The 15989-nt window shown below is 46.0% G+C and overlaps 1 protein-coding gene across 1 annotated transcript in view; it reads left to right on the forward strand.

Moving 5' to 3' along the window:
• The window catches only part of WNK4 (WNK lysine deficient protein kinase 4), a 666323-nt gene that overhangs the window by 557071 nt on the left and 93263 nt on the right, over nt 1–15989 (forward strand). Inside the window, exons 9-12 of the mRNA XM_069634171.1 lie at nt 2420–2496; nt 11391–11532; nt 12976–13092; nt 14919–15089. Of these exons, the coding sequence (XP_069490272.1) occupies nt 2420–2496; nt 11391–11532; nt 12976–13092; nt 14919–15089 (507 nt within the window). The remainder of the gene's footprint in view (nt 1–2419; nt 2497–11390; nt 11533–12975; nt 13093–14918; nt 15090–15989) is intronic.

The following is a 15989-nucleotide window of genomic DNA, read 5'->3' on the forward strand; positions in this document are numbered from 1 at the left end:
CGCTAGTAAGGTGAGCATTTGGAGAGCAGGCCAGAAGTGCACGAGTTCTCAAAGCAATTTCTGGGTGGCTGTATACATTTACAGATAAACCTTCACGGCAGAAAATGGCCGCCATGCCCATCGCATCTGCCGGTTTCCAAGCCTGTGCTGCAACACCTGCTTTTAAAAACAGCCTTTCACCTAGAGGGCCGTCATGTCGAGTACTTAGACGGATATTCCCTCTAGTTTATTAAGAAATGGCGCCTGAGGACAAATCACCCTTCTCATAACTTCCCTCCTACAACCTGCTTGTGAAACCTTCATTGCGTGTGAATTACCCTGTGCTAGAGGGGGACACCTTGGAGGGGGGTGGGGGAGGGCTGGCCAGCTTGTATCCTATTCGTGCCACAGTTGGGTGGAAAACACTCAACATGCCAATAATCTATAGTGGTGTGCGGAGCTTTACATGGAATGCCGTGCATTCCCGTACTCCCTGCCCCAGAGAACCAAGAGTCTGCCAGAGAACTGCTGACCTGTCCATTTGTTAAGAGTGCCTGAAGGCCAAGACCTGAGGGTCCATACTGTCTCTAACCAAGACAGCAGTCCTGCCCACAAGCATACCTCTCGACCTTGTGAGTTGCCAGAGTGGGTCAAAACTGATAATTTGGGTTTTGGTGCGTGATAGCCCATTGAAGTCTATGGAACAGTACACAGCTTGGCGGGTGAGTTTACTGATTCTGTGGCGGGTGACACGCGCTAAACAAGTGTGAGTTGAGAGGTATGCCAGAAGGCTCCATATTTTCTCTAATAGTACCTTCAGTCCAGCCCAGAGGGCTGCATGTTGTCCTTGTTAGCATGTGCCATTGCGAAGCCAGCCAATCAGCTCCTTCCAATGACAGGCGAAATCTCCTGATGAACACCCTCCTTTCTACTATAAGTCCACGTTTCACTATAGCCGCTCACCCTCGCCACTACCCAGACTCCATCTTGTCTCTAGAACACCCCACACAGTTCTGTCCAGGCAGCCCTGTAAGTTCAATAAATGTTTGGTTCAATGTGTAGGATTTCGCAGTTGATGGGTCGAGCAAAAGGTGTTTTGAAAAAGAAGTCATCCATGGCCAGTCATTGAGAAACCAACTGTGTTTGGCAATGTTTTGTCAATGATCATAAAAAAAATGGAAGTAGCAAAACAAAAGCTTCTGATGCCTGTCTGAGTGGGTGGGTTGGTGGTTGTGCCTTATTGTTAAGCATGTCTGCTATTGTTCTGTCGAGATGGGGTTGTTGCTCGTGTTCTATTCCAGCTGGCATTGTCTCTCTTGTTCTTAGAGGCGTTTCCCTTAGTCGGTCCTAGGTGTTGTCTGTGCCATCATGTATTCTGTCAGCTTGTTCTTTGTAATTCCTGTTTGATTGTTTCAGTTGTTTCTGTCTGGTTCCGAGGTGTTGAAAAGCCAGGTTTAACATAATAACAAAGAGATGAGAGACAGCCTCATCGTGCTGAATCCTCATCACTGATAGGATGACAACCAACTCTAAATCGCCAAAGACACACAATAGCAGTGGGCATCTCTCCGAATTGCAAGGCTACGAACCACCCCACAAAACTTCTAAAAACCTCACCACTCCTCCCAAACCTCTCACACTCTAACAAAACACAATCACACCTCCCAAACCGCAGCAACCGCACGCACTTGACCAAACCGCAACAACAAACACACAACAGCACACGACGGATTCAGATCAGATACTACACCAAAAAGCTCAGCGAACGGTGATAACCGAACTGAAGCTGCCAACAGTACATCAAAGCTCCCTTGCTCCTCTCCAAACTTTGTCCCACTAACACGCCCCTAACCTATCCCCCTTCTCTTTCAGATCTGTCAGAGCGCCAGGGGGCCACTCCGGTGGTGATAGTGCGCGGTATAAATATCCTTTAACATTAACATGTGTGGATAATCAGCACCGCTGGTGTTAAGCACCAACTCCAATATTGGTGTAGGTGTGTGTAGAGAGGGTGTTTGCTGCCATGTTTTTGTATTCTCATATCCTCTGATGTGCACTGTAACAGGGAGAGTGCAGAAATGACAAAAGGGAGCTGTTCTTAGCGAGCAGTAAAATAATAATAAGAGCTTGTTATTCTATAGCGCTTGCTACTGGAGTGTTGCTGTTTCGTAGCACTCTCAAGATCAGAAGGATGATTGCCTGAGTCATCTGATCAGCAACCTGGTGTGTTAAAGTACCAACCCGCAGTGGTCTTTATGTAACCTGTTTTGTTGAAGGTCTGGATCGCAGCAGTGCCCTCTGTGTTCAGTCCCCCGGGATGGAGCACTGCATGAAGAACACTTTATTTGGTACTGGCGCGCTGAAACGAGTAAAGACAAGTGTAAGGCCCTCGTGTCTCTTCTTGTACGTCATTGATCTCTTGTCTTTCCCCTGTTCCCAGAGTATTGCTGTCAGTCTGGAGCCAGAACGCCTCTCCTCCACCGGGGGAGTTAGCGACCTCTCATCTCCAGTGGACAGGTAAGGACCGGTTTGGAACTTTTTTCTACGTCTATCCTATTGTCAATGTTTGTGAACTACAGTCTAGCTATGTTATAGAGCAAAGGTTGCATTCACACTGCGCGCAAATCACAAAAGTCCATGCGTAAGTTGCATGTATTTAATTGATTGTAGCTCAGCCTGACACGTGTTTCGAGCTATGTGCTCTTCGTCCGAGGCTTGTGTAGTCTTGGTGTCATTCAATTGTAGAGTAACCATGGGCGCACTTATTGTGCAAGCTGTCATCCATATACACCGCTGTTGCGTGATTCCTTTCAATGGGTAATGGTAATTACCAGCCTTTCGGCGTGTGATCCCTTCTGAAGCCTAGCTATGTACTCCGCATGCAATGAGCACCGTGGTTGAATTAAACTTGGGAAATACCTACATAACACAACTTAATGTATGGTGCATTATCTGCCTTAAGATGCTCTCAAGCAGGGCTGTCCAACTCCAGGCTTCAAGGACCGTATCCATGTCGGGGTTTTAGGATACCTCTCATTAATATTCATGAAATAAATGCGCATACAATGATTCTAAAAGTATGCACATTGTTCCTCATGAATATTAATGAGGGTTATCCTGAAAACCCGTCAGGATCCCAGCCCTCGAGGGCTGGAGTTGGACAACTCTGCTCTAAAGCACTATACTGCTTTGCAGCAAAGTGATCCTAATCAAGCAAGGACATAGAATACTTTGTCGTACAGTGTTTTTTAAAATGTTATTCTAGCACCCGGGAGGTGACATAGACAAGGCTTCTTGCTAATAAAGGTGCTCCGAATGCGGGCATTAACTCATGGTAACTGCCTGCCTTTCGAGCCGTCTAAAGCAGTGGATTGCCACTCACTATCTTGCCTTCCTACCTCAGGGCCAAAGCTGCCCTGCCACATTTCCGCTCACCTCCTCCCCGTGCCCCCCTGCGTACTCTTAACTTGTGAAAAGGCCACCACGCCATTTCAAAAGGTACACAAAATACTGTTGACTCCCTGGACAACAGGCCGGGATGCTAAAAGCTATAACCACCTCAATGGATAGCATTGCCACCTGATGATGGCACCGGGGCCCCTGTTAAGGTGCATGCCTATTGGGTCTCGGGTCATTAACTGGCATTAATGCCCCTACCTCGGTACTTATTGCTTAAATAAGCCACCTTTCTTAAGTGTAGTTAGGTTCATTCACTCTCTTAGGGCTACCTAATCTCCCAGAGTCTGATATGTCCCCTCTTTGCTTCCCTCTTGGCATTGCTAATCTCTATTTGGTCTCTCAATGTCTTTCGAAGACTTTCACAATTCTCAGACCCGTCGAGGTTCACATCCTTTCAGGATCCTCAGGACCGTTTTAAAGCTGTAGGCTTCTTGCAGAAACTCATGTAGCCTCCCTTCCAAAACGAGGCACCTTTTCAGACATCTTGCTGCCCCGCTCAGGCTCTAAGCACTATACAAAATGTCTGCACACCTAGTTCCGGTTCTAGGGTCTTTCCGACGGATTCACATGTTTTCATTGCAGCAGATTTTCGCCGCGGCTGTTTTCACCATGGTGCTATCACCATGGCCGTTTTGGGCAGTTTATTTATTTTTTATTAATGGGGGGGTCCCCACCAACCCCCCAACAATAGGCCATCCCACGACCTCACCGACTACTCTCAAAACCCCCACCCCGAAACATCTATATGTAAAAAAAAAATACGGCCGGAGGGTGGAGGGGGGGGGGGTTACCATGGTGAAAAATTGCTGCGATGAAAACACAGTGACCAGTTTCAGACTTCCCAGTACTTCTCTCAGGTTGCAGGTGCTTTCCCCTCTCGGCTTGTTCTAAAACTTCAATGCCCATTTCAGGCTGCAGGTGTCTTTTGAACTTCTTGTTGACCCTCTCAGGCTCCAGGCAGTATCTAAAGCTTCTCCACACACTCACTGGTTCTAAGCGCTTTTCAAGGTAGCCAGCACCTCTGGGATTCTAGGTGCTGTTCAGGGTTTTCAGATACTCTTAGGTGCCAGTTGCATTTCAGGTTTCTTAGTGTCCCTGAGACCCTAGATACATTTCAGTTTTCACCCCCCACCCCAGGTTCTAGGCACTTTTCAGGGTTCTCAGCACCATCAGGTTCTAGGCTCTTTTCAGGGTTCTTGGCACTGCCAGGTTCTAGGCACTTTTCCGGGTTCCCAGCACCCCAGGTTCTAGGCACTTTTTAGGGTTCTCAGCACCATCATGTTTCTAGGCACTTTTCAGGGTTCTTGGCACCGCCAGGTTCTAGGCACTTTTCAGGGTTCTTGGCACTGCCAGGTTCTAGGCACTTTTCCGGGTTCCTAGAACCCCAGGTTCTAGGCACTTTTCAGGGTTCTCAGCACCATCATGTTTCTAGGCACTTTTCAGGGTTCTTGGCACCGCCAGGTTCTAGGCACTTTTCAGGGTTCTCAGCACCCATAGGTTCTAGGCACTTTTCAGGGTTCTCAGCGCCATCAGGTTCTAGACACTTTTCAGGGTTCTTGGCACTGCCAGGTTCTAGGCACTTTTCAGGGTTCTCAGCACCATCAGGTTTCTAGGCACTTTTCAGGGTCCTTGGCACCGCCAGGTTCTAGGCACTTTTCAGGGTTCTCAGCACCCCGAGGTTCTAGGCACTTTTCAGGGTTCTCAGCACCATCAGGTTTCTAGGCACTTTTCAGGGTTCTCAGCACCCCCATGTCCTAGGCACTTTTCAGGGTACTCAGCACCATCAGGTTTCTAGGCACTTTTCAGGGTTCTCGGCACCCCCATGTTCTAGGCACTTTTCAGGGTTCTTGGCACTGCCAGGTTCTAGGCACTTTTCAGGGTTCTCAGCAACCCCAGGGTCTAGGCACTTTTCAGTGTTCTCAGCACCATCAGGTTTCTAGGCACTTTTCAGTGACTCTTCCCTCTTTTTTAGATGTTCTTCCTCCAATAGTTTTAGCTCCTCCACTTTTCTCACAATGCTCTGTTTTCTGCCCCATCACTTAACGGGGGGGGAACTTAGTTGGTACCAGGTCGGACATCTTGGAATGTTGTTAGTTATGTTTCGTTTGTGGAAGCCACCGCAGAGATGGCACATCGTGAAAGGAAAGTGTTGACGAAACAATGGTCTCCTGGCAACTAACCATTGTATTGTCTTGGCTAATGGGCACTTTGCCACACGTTGTGTGAATTGATGAATACAGTCTACGTATGCAGTGTGCTATCGAACAAATCATCTCTAGGCACTTGCAATGCCTGGTGCATGTCTGCCTTGGGGAAAGGGGGCTTGGGAACACAATTGGTAAAGGAAACCAAACAGACCTGCGTCAGAGCCAGGGCACAGATTGGGTACGCGTCCTTTCATTGCCTGGCTTTCTAACACCTGCATTTTAAACGTGGAAAGGATAATGAAAAAGGTCATCGATTTTTTTGGGGGGGTGGGAAAGAGCAAATAAGGTGTTGGGGGGTCGGAAATAGTTTAAAAAAAAGAGTGGCCGAGGGGGACTTTGGGTGGGGTCCCCCCCAAAAAAAACATTTAATGAACTTTTTCGTTAATCTTTCCACGTTTAAAAGACAGGTGTTAGAAAGCCTGGCGATGAAAGAACATAGAACCACAGATTGTGGTGTATGGACAAAGACAGAACTGAAAACGCTGCAGGATTGATCGTTGGCTTGGCTTTCTCCTGACCTCCACTCCAACCTCACTGACTTCCTGCCAATATCCCACTGAAACCCCTGCTAACCTGCATGCTTCCCTCTGCTGCCCATGCAATGCTCTTTAGTACTCTGGCAAGATCCAGTGAGATAGCTTGGCGAGTTAAATGCTTGCCAAAGACACCTGTGCTTTGCCCGCAGGACACAGGTTCACAGACCAGCGGGCTGGCCCAGAACCTCATCTTGCTGAGGTTCATTAATTGACTAACATTAAACTGGGTAGCAAACGCAGCCGTGATTACAGCACTTCAAGTGGCAGGAATCCAGCATGAAGTGTTATCTTAGATATCATTTTCTAAAGATGTCTGTTCACTGGGGACTAGACATCTTCTAAAATTCTGCAGGCCTCCCAATGCTCTCATATGGAAGAGGAAACATATCGGAAAGGACTGGCAGGACAAATGTCTCAGCCATTTTAACCTCACATTCAAATCCTGAGGCTGTCCAAATTAGGACACATGGTTCAGGGGTAGAGGCACTTTATTGTTAGGGTGAGTGCTGGGAAAAATGATATGAGCACCATGTGCAGTATGCATTATGTGCTTGGTGATTCAAAAACAATGTCCTTTTATCACAGCCACATTTGTCAAATATTAAGATCTGTGATCATTCCCATGTTCCCAAAATGGTCTTTGATTTTATGCAAAGCAGGATGAAATCCTCACTGGTGCTATTTGTCCCCTTTCGTTTCCTATATGAGTATTTCAAAAGTGTACAAGAGGAGTGTACAACCACACTGTCCATCTTGGATTGATAATCTTCTCCCAGAAAATAGTCTATCTGGTTATTTTGGGATTTGATAATGAGCTTTTCTCAGTAAGACAAGTCTAAGAGTGCTTGGTGGAAGCCGCGGCTTATTGAGTGATTGTGAATCAATCGCGTCCGAAGTGAGACATTTTGAAAGTCCTCTATCGGCCAGTCACAGTCTAAACACTGCAAACTATGCCAATGGGCAGTGCACATGGAGGTGTTCAGACAGTTTGGGGAGGTACGCGCAGGGAATTCTTCAGAGTTTCCCTAGGATCAATGGAGGAGAAAGGAGAGGGGCAGCTTATTCCTACTTGTGGTGCTGAGCAGGAGTGGACTGGGAACCAAAGGTTTTTGAAAGCAGCCCCATATTACATGGTGCGACCGAAAGCAGTGAGAAAAAGCAACCCCTATATGTCAGATTTGGGTGATTTTTCCCACCAAGAAAATTTGGAAAAATGTATCCAAATGGTGATTTTTAAAGCACATTTTCCACTAGATAAAGATTAGACAGTAGCTGACTATAACAACAAACTGATACATTGCATTTGTTGACTGTGAGGAATCGCATACTCGAAGCTTTAAAACAAACTCTTGATTTCAACTGGATGTAGGGGAGAAGGAGAAATGGTAGGAAGGGGGCCGTGTGGAGAGGGTAAGAGGAGCAGAAAAGCATAGCACCCACACATGAGGCTGAAGGTGCAGAGTTCCCTGTAGTCCAGTCCACCACTGTGGTTGGGTGATTTGCTGCAGCTACTGACGCTCTACTGCTCCTTCTATCTGCCTAATGGCAGAGCACGTGGGCATGCACGTCATAACACCATCAACCACTTATACAGGCTCAGCCTGTATCAAGAACTCCTGCCACTGCTGTGCATGTAAATCGGTAAGCACTGAGTGCTTCCTATGTTGAGTTTGGCGGAAGCGGCTGGGAAGAGGAAGAGGGTAACCCGCCGACGGACTCTCCAGACACTACCCACAGGTAATCCAGGCAGGAGTGAGGAAGGCAGTTGAAGGGGCAGCCCTAATTTCAACAGGTGCTTCTACTGAATCATTCAGTGCCGAGGTCACCGGGCGCTGAAGCTGGTGGGCACTGCCACACCTGGTAAATAGATAAACTGACAGCAGCAGATAGCTACCTGCAGGCTTTGGTAATCTGCACGGTTCCCTGCCTGAAGAAACGTATCAGCCTTTATCTATGTATGTTTGGTTGCGTATAGAGTGATTTACACTGTCCAAACAATGGTCCTGATTATGAGTTGGGCGGTATGGGTAAAATGCAGCGGGAATACCGTTACTGCTGAATTACCCCACTGGCTAACTATGAGTTGGGTGGAAAGTTGCAGGATTACCACTGCAGTAATTCTGCCGAAATCCCCCATGGAGTCCTATGGTGTCCAATTAAATGGGGACTAACGATACCACCAATACAGTGATTTACTGCCAAGATACCACCAAACTTGTAATGAGCTCCATTGTTTCAAACTACTAGAAGGGTAACGTATAAGAGTGTGTGGGAGAAAGGATCTGGGGGAGAGTAAAAGGAGTTGGTGTAATGCTGTATCAGTAGGTTAGGATGCTTGGATAAAAACAAAGTGATAATAATGTTAATAGCAATAATACACTACACTGATCTAGTTCTCTGTCCCTGTCACACTCTACATCTCTGTCTCTCTACCTCTCCCCTTGTGGATAAGAGACGTGTTGCCAGCTGTGCTTTTGAAAGAGCCAAGGCCATTAATGTTCATTCCCCATCACATGGCGGTAATATCCCGTAGGTGTGTTTGTATGGCGCGAGTTGGACTGAGTAGTCAATGGTCATTGTTGGTGTCAAGATAACCAGGCTCTTCTAGGCTACATGAGCCTGATAGCTTGCATACTAGATGTAAATCAATCAATACTTCTATGGCCAGGGTTGTCCATCCCCAGGCCTCGTTGTCAGGATCCATGTCGGAATTTTAGGATACACCTCATTAATATTCATGAGATACATTTGCATACAATGATTCTAAATGTATGCACATTTTTGCTGATGAATATTAATGAGGGATATCCTGAAAACCCGGCAGGTTTCCAGACCTCAAAGCCTGGAGTTGGACAACCCAGGTAGGCAAACCATGTTTTAATCTATCATGATGCCCAATGCTACAAAAGAGCGTGTGGGGTCAAGGGGCACCCGGGACCATGTCACAACACTCAGAAGTGCATACAAATTATTTAATGTATGTCTCAGTTGCCATCTTAAAGGGGACATGACATTTGATTACTTCCCAAACCGATGGTCTCTTCACCGCCTTATTTTTAACACCATACTGAGCCTTTTTCTTACTAAGGCTGTGCTTCATTTTATGAACTGCCTTTAACAGGTGAAACGGAAGTGACAGCAGAGGAGGTGAGGAAGCATAGTCTGCAGATGCATCATCACAGCAAAGAATCTATGAGTCCAAGTAACAGGATGCATTTCCTCTACTTTTCACCTGCACTTCCTCTACTTCCCACCATCAAGTTTCCAAATCTAGTAACACTGCTGCAGCAGTGGCATTGCTTCTAATACCAATAGCATCACTAGAGACAGCAGTGCATGCAGGAGTAGATGCAGTGCTAGTATTAGCGGTGATGCTCCAGAGAGCACATCACCCCAGTGGAAGTGACAGCAGTAGTATTGGTAGTAGAAGTGCTACTTCTACTACTCCTACTGGTAGTATTACTTATAGTGCTAGTTCTTATACTACTAGACCACTATTACTACTATGGCGGTGGAGGTTTTGGGGTGGCATAGAGGGGGGCATGAGGAGAGAACCAAGCAATTAAACAAATGGGTCGAAATGATATCGACTAAAAGTGCATGAATAAAGTGCACACATATAAAAAGGTCTCTAGGAAGAGACGCGGAACCTATTATGATATTACTACTTTTACTACTGATGCTACTACTGTTATGAGTCAGAGTATGGTAGTAAATAGTACCAGTACACTACTATTGAGAGCATACTACTATGGTGAGCAGGATTAATAGTAGTAGTGTCTTTAGTACTACTTGAAGCACTTGTATTACTAGTTATATTAACAATAATATTGCTAGTACCAATACTACTACTATTACAACTGCTGGCAGTAGGAGTGTAAGTAGTGTCATGACTAGTGATCTTTTAACTGGTGGTATTGCTAGTGCGACTTTTGAAACTACTTTTAGTACAACTGGTAGCTTTTCTACTAACACTACTGGTAATAAGGCTTATTTTGCTATTACTACTGCTGCTACTCTTGGGGTGGGATTACTTGATACTGGTAGCATTTCTACTAACACTACTGGTAATAAGACATCTATTGCTATTACTACTGCTGCTACTCTTGGGGCGGGATTACTTGATACTGGTAGCATTTCTACTAACACTACTGGTAATAAGACATCTATTGCTATTACTACTGCTGCTACTCTTGGGGTGGGATTACTTGATATAAAACAGAACATGCACCCTTTTATTTTGCATCTCTCTTTGGTGCTGTAATGGATCGGCAGACGTCATTTCCTCCCCTCCTCTGATATCACTTCCTGTTTTGGAGATTGAAATGGTGGACAATCTTAAATTAGAAACATTTTTACAAAATTCTTTAAAGAAAGGTGGGAACAGATTTCGGTTGGCAAATCGACAGAAGTCAAAAACAATTGTGAGGAACAAAATATTTAATTTTTGTAAAAGATTTTTGTAGTAAACGTGTGATGTGTAATGTGATGAATGGCGGTATTATATGTGAAAGTCTGGCAGTGCGTTTGTACCGCCTTATGCTTAGTAAAAACTTGATGTCATTTTAATATAAACTCCTAATAAACAGTTTACTAAGTCACTTCTATTTCAAAATGGACACACTGCATTTTAAAAGAATTTGCTGCTTCTGCAACCTTATGTGTCCAATATCTTTTCCCAATATCCACACCTTTAAAGGTGAGCACTCACCGCGTGTTACTGCTCAGATGAGCCTACCCTGGTCCAGGTGATCAAATAGCAGCAAGTGACAACGCCCAGCAGCACTGGATCGCAAAGGGCTAGTCTGTCTCTTACACCGTTGGCATCTCAATGACCCTAGAACTCCAATAATTTCCGTAGACTCCATGTCCCTCCATTTACTGCACCCTATGAGCTTCACTACAATTACCCGGCTATGCTTACCCGGTAATACTCCTCCATCTGCTTCCCAGTACCTTCAACTGGTTGCCTACCCATGGATACAGGCCAATGCAGGCCGCGGATAGAAGCTCCCTTCCACCACATAAACTGGTTGCGCTTCCTCGACTGGCTTCTGGCACAGTGCACCCAGCAAGCCTACAATGTAAAATAGTGCCCACCCCCTACATTATAGACTAATGGGGCGGTCCTGTAGAGTGTTCACAGTATAGAGTTGTAGGTAAGTACATTCTTGAGGGTGTGCTGACCTACATGCCTCTCTTCCCTTAGCTATGCCTCTGATGTGACTTCCGGGCTGAGTGATGGGTACGAAGGTCTGTCGGCTGGAGAACGAAGCATAAAGCAACCGGCTAAGCGAGCATCTGGGAAACTTCTCCGACGCAGAGGGCGGTCCCGACTCCGGATTATAAACGTAAGGACTTGATTGGCCTGGGTCTCAGCCATGTGTATTCCTTCCTTCGTGGCCCCCAGGTGCAGTGTTTCTCAAAAATGCGCTTTCCTGAGAATCAAGTCTGATTCCGTTCACGTATTGCACAAACACATATTCATGCAAATAACACATTTGAAAAAGCCAGTACTGTAACTGGCTTGATTATTTCTAATCGCAAAACCCGTTTTCTGAAACAAGACATCATCTATGGAACTGCTTTTCTTCAAAACTCATAACCTTCTTCCAAAATCCTAATTGTAGAGTAAGCCCTACCCACAATGCCCTTTGCTTTTCTGACATGTCCAGGATCTCATTTTCTAGCACACGGTCAGATAAACACATGCATTAAAAAAACTCAAAGCAAACTCATGAAACTGTCAACCATGGTACAGTAGGCGGGACTTCCTGTTTACATGATCTGTCGGTATATGTCTGCAACAAACAAGCCCATTCGGGTATCCAGTGATGTTACCGAAAATTCTCAAATGTTACTGAAAAAATAGCGAAAAAAAAATAGATGTGGGTGTGGGTAAGGGGTTAAAAGGGGTGAGGGGGGTTCAAGGTGCGGTTAAAAATGGAGGGAAACAAGGGGTCTGATGGGACCCCCCCAACCCCCAAATAAAAGAAAACCTGTATTTCTTTTTTTTTCGGTAACATTTGATTCGGTGACATGACATGGAACCGTCCATTCGATGATGCGGGGGCACGAGCTGATCGAGCATACATCCTCTCTGCAACACCTTTGTATAGTGCAATGGGGTTCACCCCAAATTGGTATCATCCAGACAGGAACCCTTTCCTCTCTGTGCCCAGAGAGACACTGCATCTCAGCCACACGTCACTAATGATGCACAAGGAAAAAACACTGGTATTGGTACCCGTTTTTTTCTCAGAAGCGGGGCCCTCACACATTTGGCCTTTACAACATACCCAGAAGTACTGGCTCCTAGGACATACTGTGCCACCTCTTGAAACAGGAAGTCCCGGGCTCATAACCAAGGTTCACAGCCACCAATGAGCTGCCGCCTCTTCACTATGGGGAGGGGTTGCACAACCGAGATCACGTGATTGATTCTTGAGATCCAAAGCATGATTTCCCTGTTGATGTCACACCACACCACAGATCTCTAGTAATTGTAATGCTGGTGGCGCAGCTGATGTGTCTGGCACTTACATGGACTGGGCAGTCCAGTAAATGGTGGCGTCCGGCTGTAAAGGTTTTCCAGCAATCGTGGTGTGACTCGGGGAGGTGGAGAGCGAACGATTTGACCCTGCAAGCTATTTTCCCTGACGCAGGTCCAATGGTTCACCTTCCTGGCCTTTATTCAAGGAAGTGTTGCAGCTCCTTCGACGCCATCAGCCAGAATGACTTGGTGTGAAGCGATTGCCATTGTTGCCCGTTACTGACGTCACTCCTCTGCTCAGATTTCAGATATGAGCGATAGGGTGGTAGAGTGCCAACTGCAAACCTACAACAACAAAATGGTGACTTTCAAGTTTGACCTGGACGGGGATAACCCTGAGGATATCGCTGCTGTGATGGTGAGTAATAGGAGTCACAAAGCGGTGGTGGGCAGGGGGCCAAGGTGCCTCAAAACTGATACCTTCTCTTAGGGAGAAAATGATGCTTGAGAATGAGGCCCTTACTTTTTAAAGTTTAACATAAAATGATGGATTTGTAGTTTTATTTCACAAAGACTAATGATCTGTTACATGAAACAAGGACCTTCCATGCAATTATTTAAATATTATTTATGTCAGTTGCCCGCATATTTTGGACAGAAGCAGGAAAAGCAAGCAGTGGGATCTCCCTGCATACAAGCAGGTAGCAGCAGAAGCTCCAGTTCCTTTTCAGTTATGTGGGGGGTTAGTAGCTTGCCACAGGCATTACGATGCAGCAATTGTTTACAGTTACCCAGGCAAAACGTTGGTGGGGCACACACACATTGCAAGGCCAATTGTAGTTAGATGGATCTGGTTAGGTTACAGTAGTAACAAGGCTCCCTGCGCCAACCTGGCAACAGCAGAGTCTCAGTGGTGCAGGAATTGCTGCTGTTTTCTAATGGGCGGCCACCATTGTAGAACAGGCACAGAACCAGTTTGACAGTATGTTTTACCCCGGATCTGTGTTTGGGTTTTATACAGTACAAACCTAGCTACAAAGCAACAGTTAGCTGTACATGTTGTTGAGGGTCACATATTAGGTAAGGCGTGGGTTACAATATGTGGCACAGGAGGTTCTGGTCATATGGGGAGGGTGGCAGGTGATGCCCAATGTATCATTTGAGCGGTGTCACTTCTCTGTAGGAGGATCGAATGTTTTGGGATAGTGGCAACTGGGCAGTCCTCTGTGTTTGTCTGTCCTTGTGCAGACCACATTGGGGTTCAGTACTAGTCCTTTTTTTGACCCACTATATGGGCCACATTCCATGTTTCGCAGCAAATCGGCTGTAAATGTCCCTGAGTGGCCAACAACCTCGTCTACCACAGGATTACGCGTGGTGGCAGGGCAGTGTAATTCTTAGTGTTTTAAGTTGTAAGACTCCACAGGGATTTTTAGCAGATTTACAAGTGGTAACAACACACATTAAATCCACCGATTTTTGAATCCTCCACTTTACCTCGAAACTCAGGATTTGGTGGTGCACTCAAAATAGCATTAATTCCGTTACCACCAAAAAAAGTGGCGGTGATAGAGTTACCGCCACCTTTTCACTCCACCTCCAAAATCTAATAAGGCCCAATGGGCCTCATTACGAGGTTGGCGGTAGCCGTGCCTGTAATAAAGGCACTGGTGTCGCCGGTATATTTTTTTTCCGGCGCCGAGGAATGGGCAATTACCGGGTCATTACAGCCTTGCCAGACCCGGTAATTGCCCATTCCTGGACGCCAGAAAATATTCTTCCCCATTCCCATTTAAGCGCCATAGGGTTCAACGGTGCCGGTGCATCCGACATGCTGTGCTCGCGGGTGCCAGTACGGCCGCCAGGTCAGACTTGGCAGCTGCAATGGCACCCACGAGCAGAACTCGTAGTGTGCCGGTCGGGGAACTACGGTACCAGCATGCTTACCGGTACCGTAGTTCCCGGACCGACAAACTTATAATGAGGCCCAATGACTTTTATACATAAATGTACTTTTGATAAGTTCTTAAGGTCCGCATAGTATACTTATTGCAATTAGCTGTAACGCTTTTTAAATCCAGGTAAATCTGTTTTCATTTTTCTGAGAAAAGCCAAGGCGGTCTGGTTTTCCAGTAAAGTGTATGCTATGATTGGAGAGGCCTTGGGAGGGAGGTGGGGGCGATGCAGACACGTGAATGGCTGGAGCAGAGGCAGTGACGCAGGTGCTGTGATTTGTACTTCCAGGTGAACAATGAGTTCATCATGCCGTCCGAGCAGGAGAGCTTCACCAACAGAATTCGGGACATCATTCACCGAGTGGAGACCCTGCTGCAGAAACATGCTCAGGGAGAGAGCGAGGCGAACGGGGGCGCGCCGGCGACCAGCTCCTCCAGCACCTCAGTGCCCAACCTGCAGGCAAGCGTTGTATCCGAATAAAAGACCATAGTGGGCACAGTCACTAGAGCCCTGCCACAGAGCGCTTCTGGGTACATGTAGTGAAACGCCAGGTGATAAGGAGAAGGACACGTATTCCGTTTTGGAACATGCATGCATGGGTTTGATGTTTGCGCGGGAAGTAGCATGACTATATCACATTATCGCATTTTCCACTAACTGGTTATCTTTCAGACGTGCCCTTTATTTATTTATTTATTTGTGTTGACGCATTTATATAGACCCTTTATGCAAAGTGGTGTACAGTACAATACACGGCACAACATTGTTTAACAATACATTTACATTAGGAGTACAACTAGGGAGCCATAGCAGATTTGGGATAGGTAGATTCCATCGCAGGTTTTCCCATTGAGGGAGAAATCATTGAATTATTTTCAATACATTTTACTGCAAATGTATGTGGGGTGGGTGAGTTAGGATAAGAGGAGGGTGGGGAAGCTGCAGGGGATCTCCCACCGCAAACATTTGTGGTAAAATGTCCTACAAAAAAAAATCTTGAGGAAATCATCTAGAACAGGCAGATTTCACTAAGAAAAATACAGCTGCCCAAGAACCAGCGCTAGAAAGAAAATGTTCCCTTAAATGAAATTCGAATTACTTTAATGAAGTAGATAAACAAAAATCTAGTGGAAAGAAGATATTCCAGAATTTGGGAGCCAATAGTTGAAACAAATAAACAAGGCACATAGGCCATTGAACCTGAAAGAAGCCGAGAGTCGAAGAATGTAATTATTGGGATGGTTGATACAAAGAAATGAAAAGAGAATGATAAACAGGCACAAGTCCGTGCATACATGTGAATCAGATGTGGACATGATGGGTAACACTGACTAGCAAGGTAGGATAAAACACGCGAAG

The sequence above is a fragment of the Ambystoma mexicanum genome, chromosome 13, assembly GCF_040938575.1.
Source record: "Ambystoma mexicanum isolate Mex_15411 chromosome 13, UKY_AmexF1_1, whole genome shotgun sequence".
In the NCBI taxonomy this organism is placed as follows: domain Eukaryota; kingdom Metazoa; phylum Chordata; class Amphibia; order Caudata; family Ambystomatidae; genus Ambystoma; species Ambystoma mexicanum.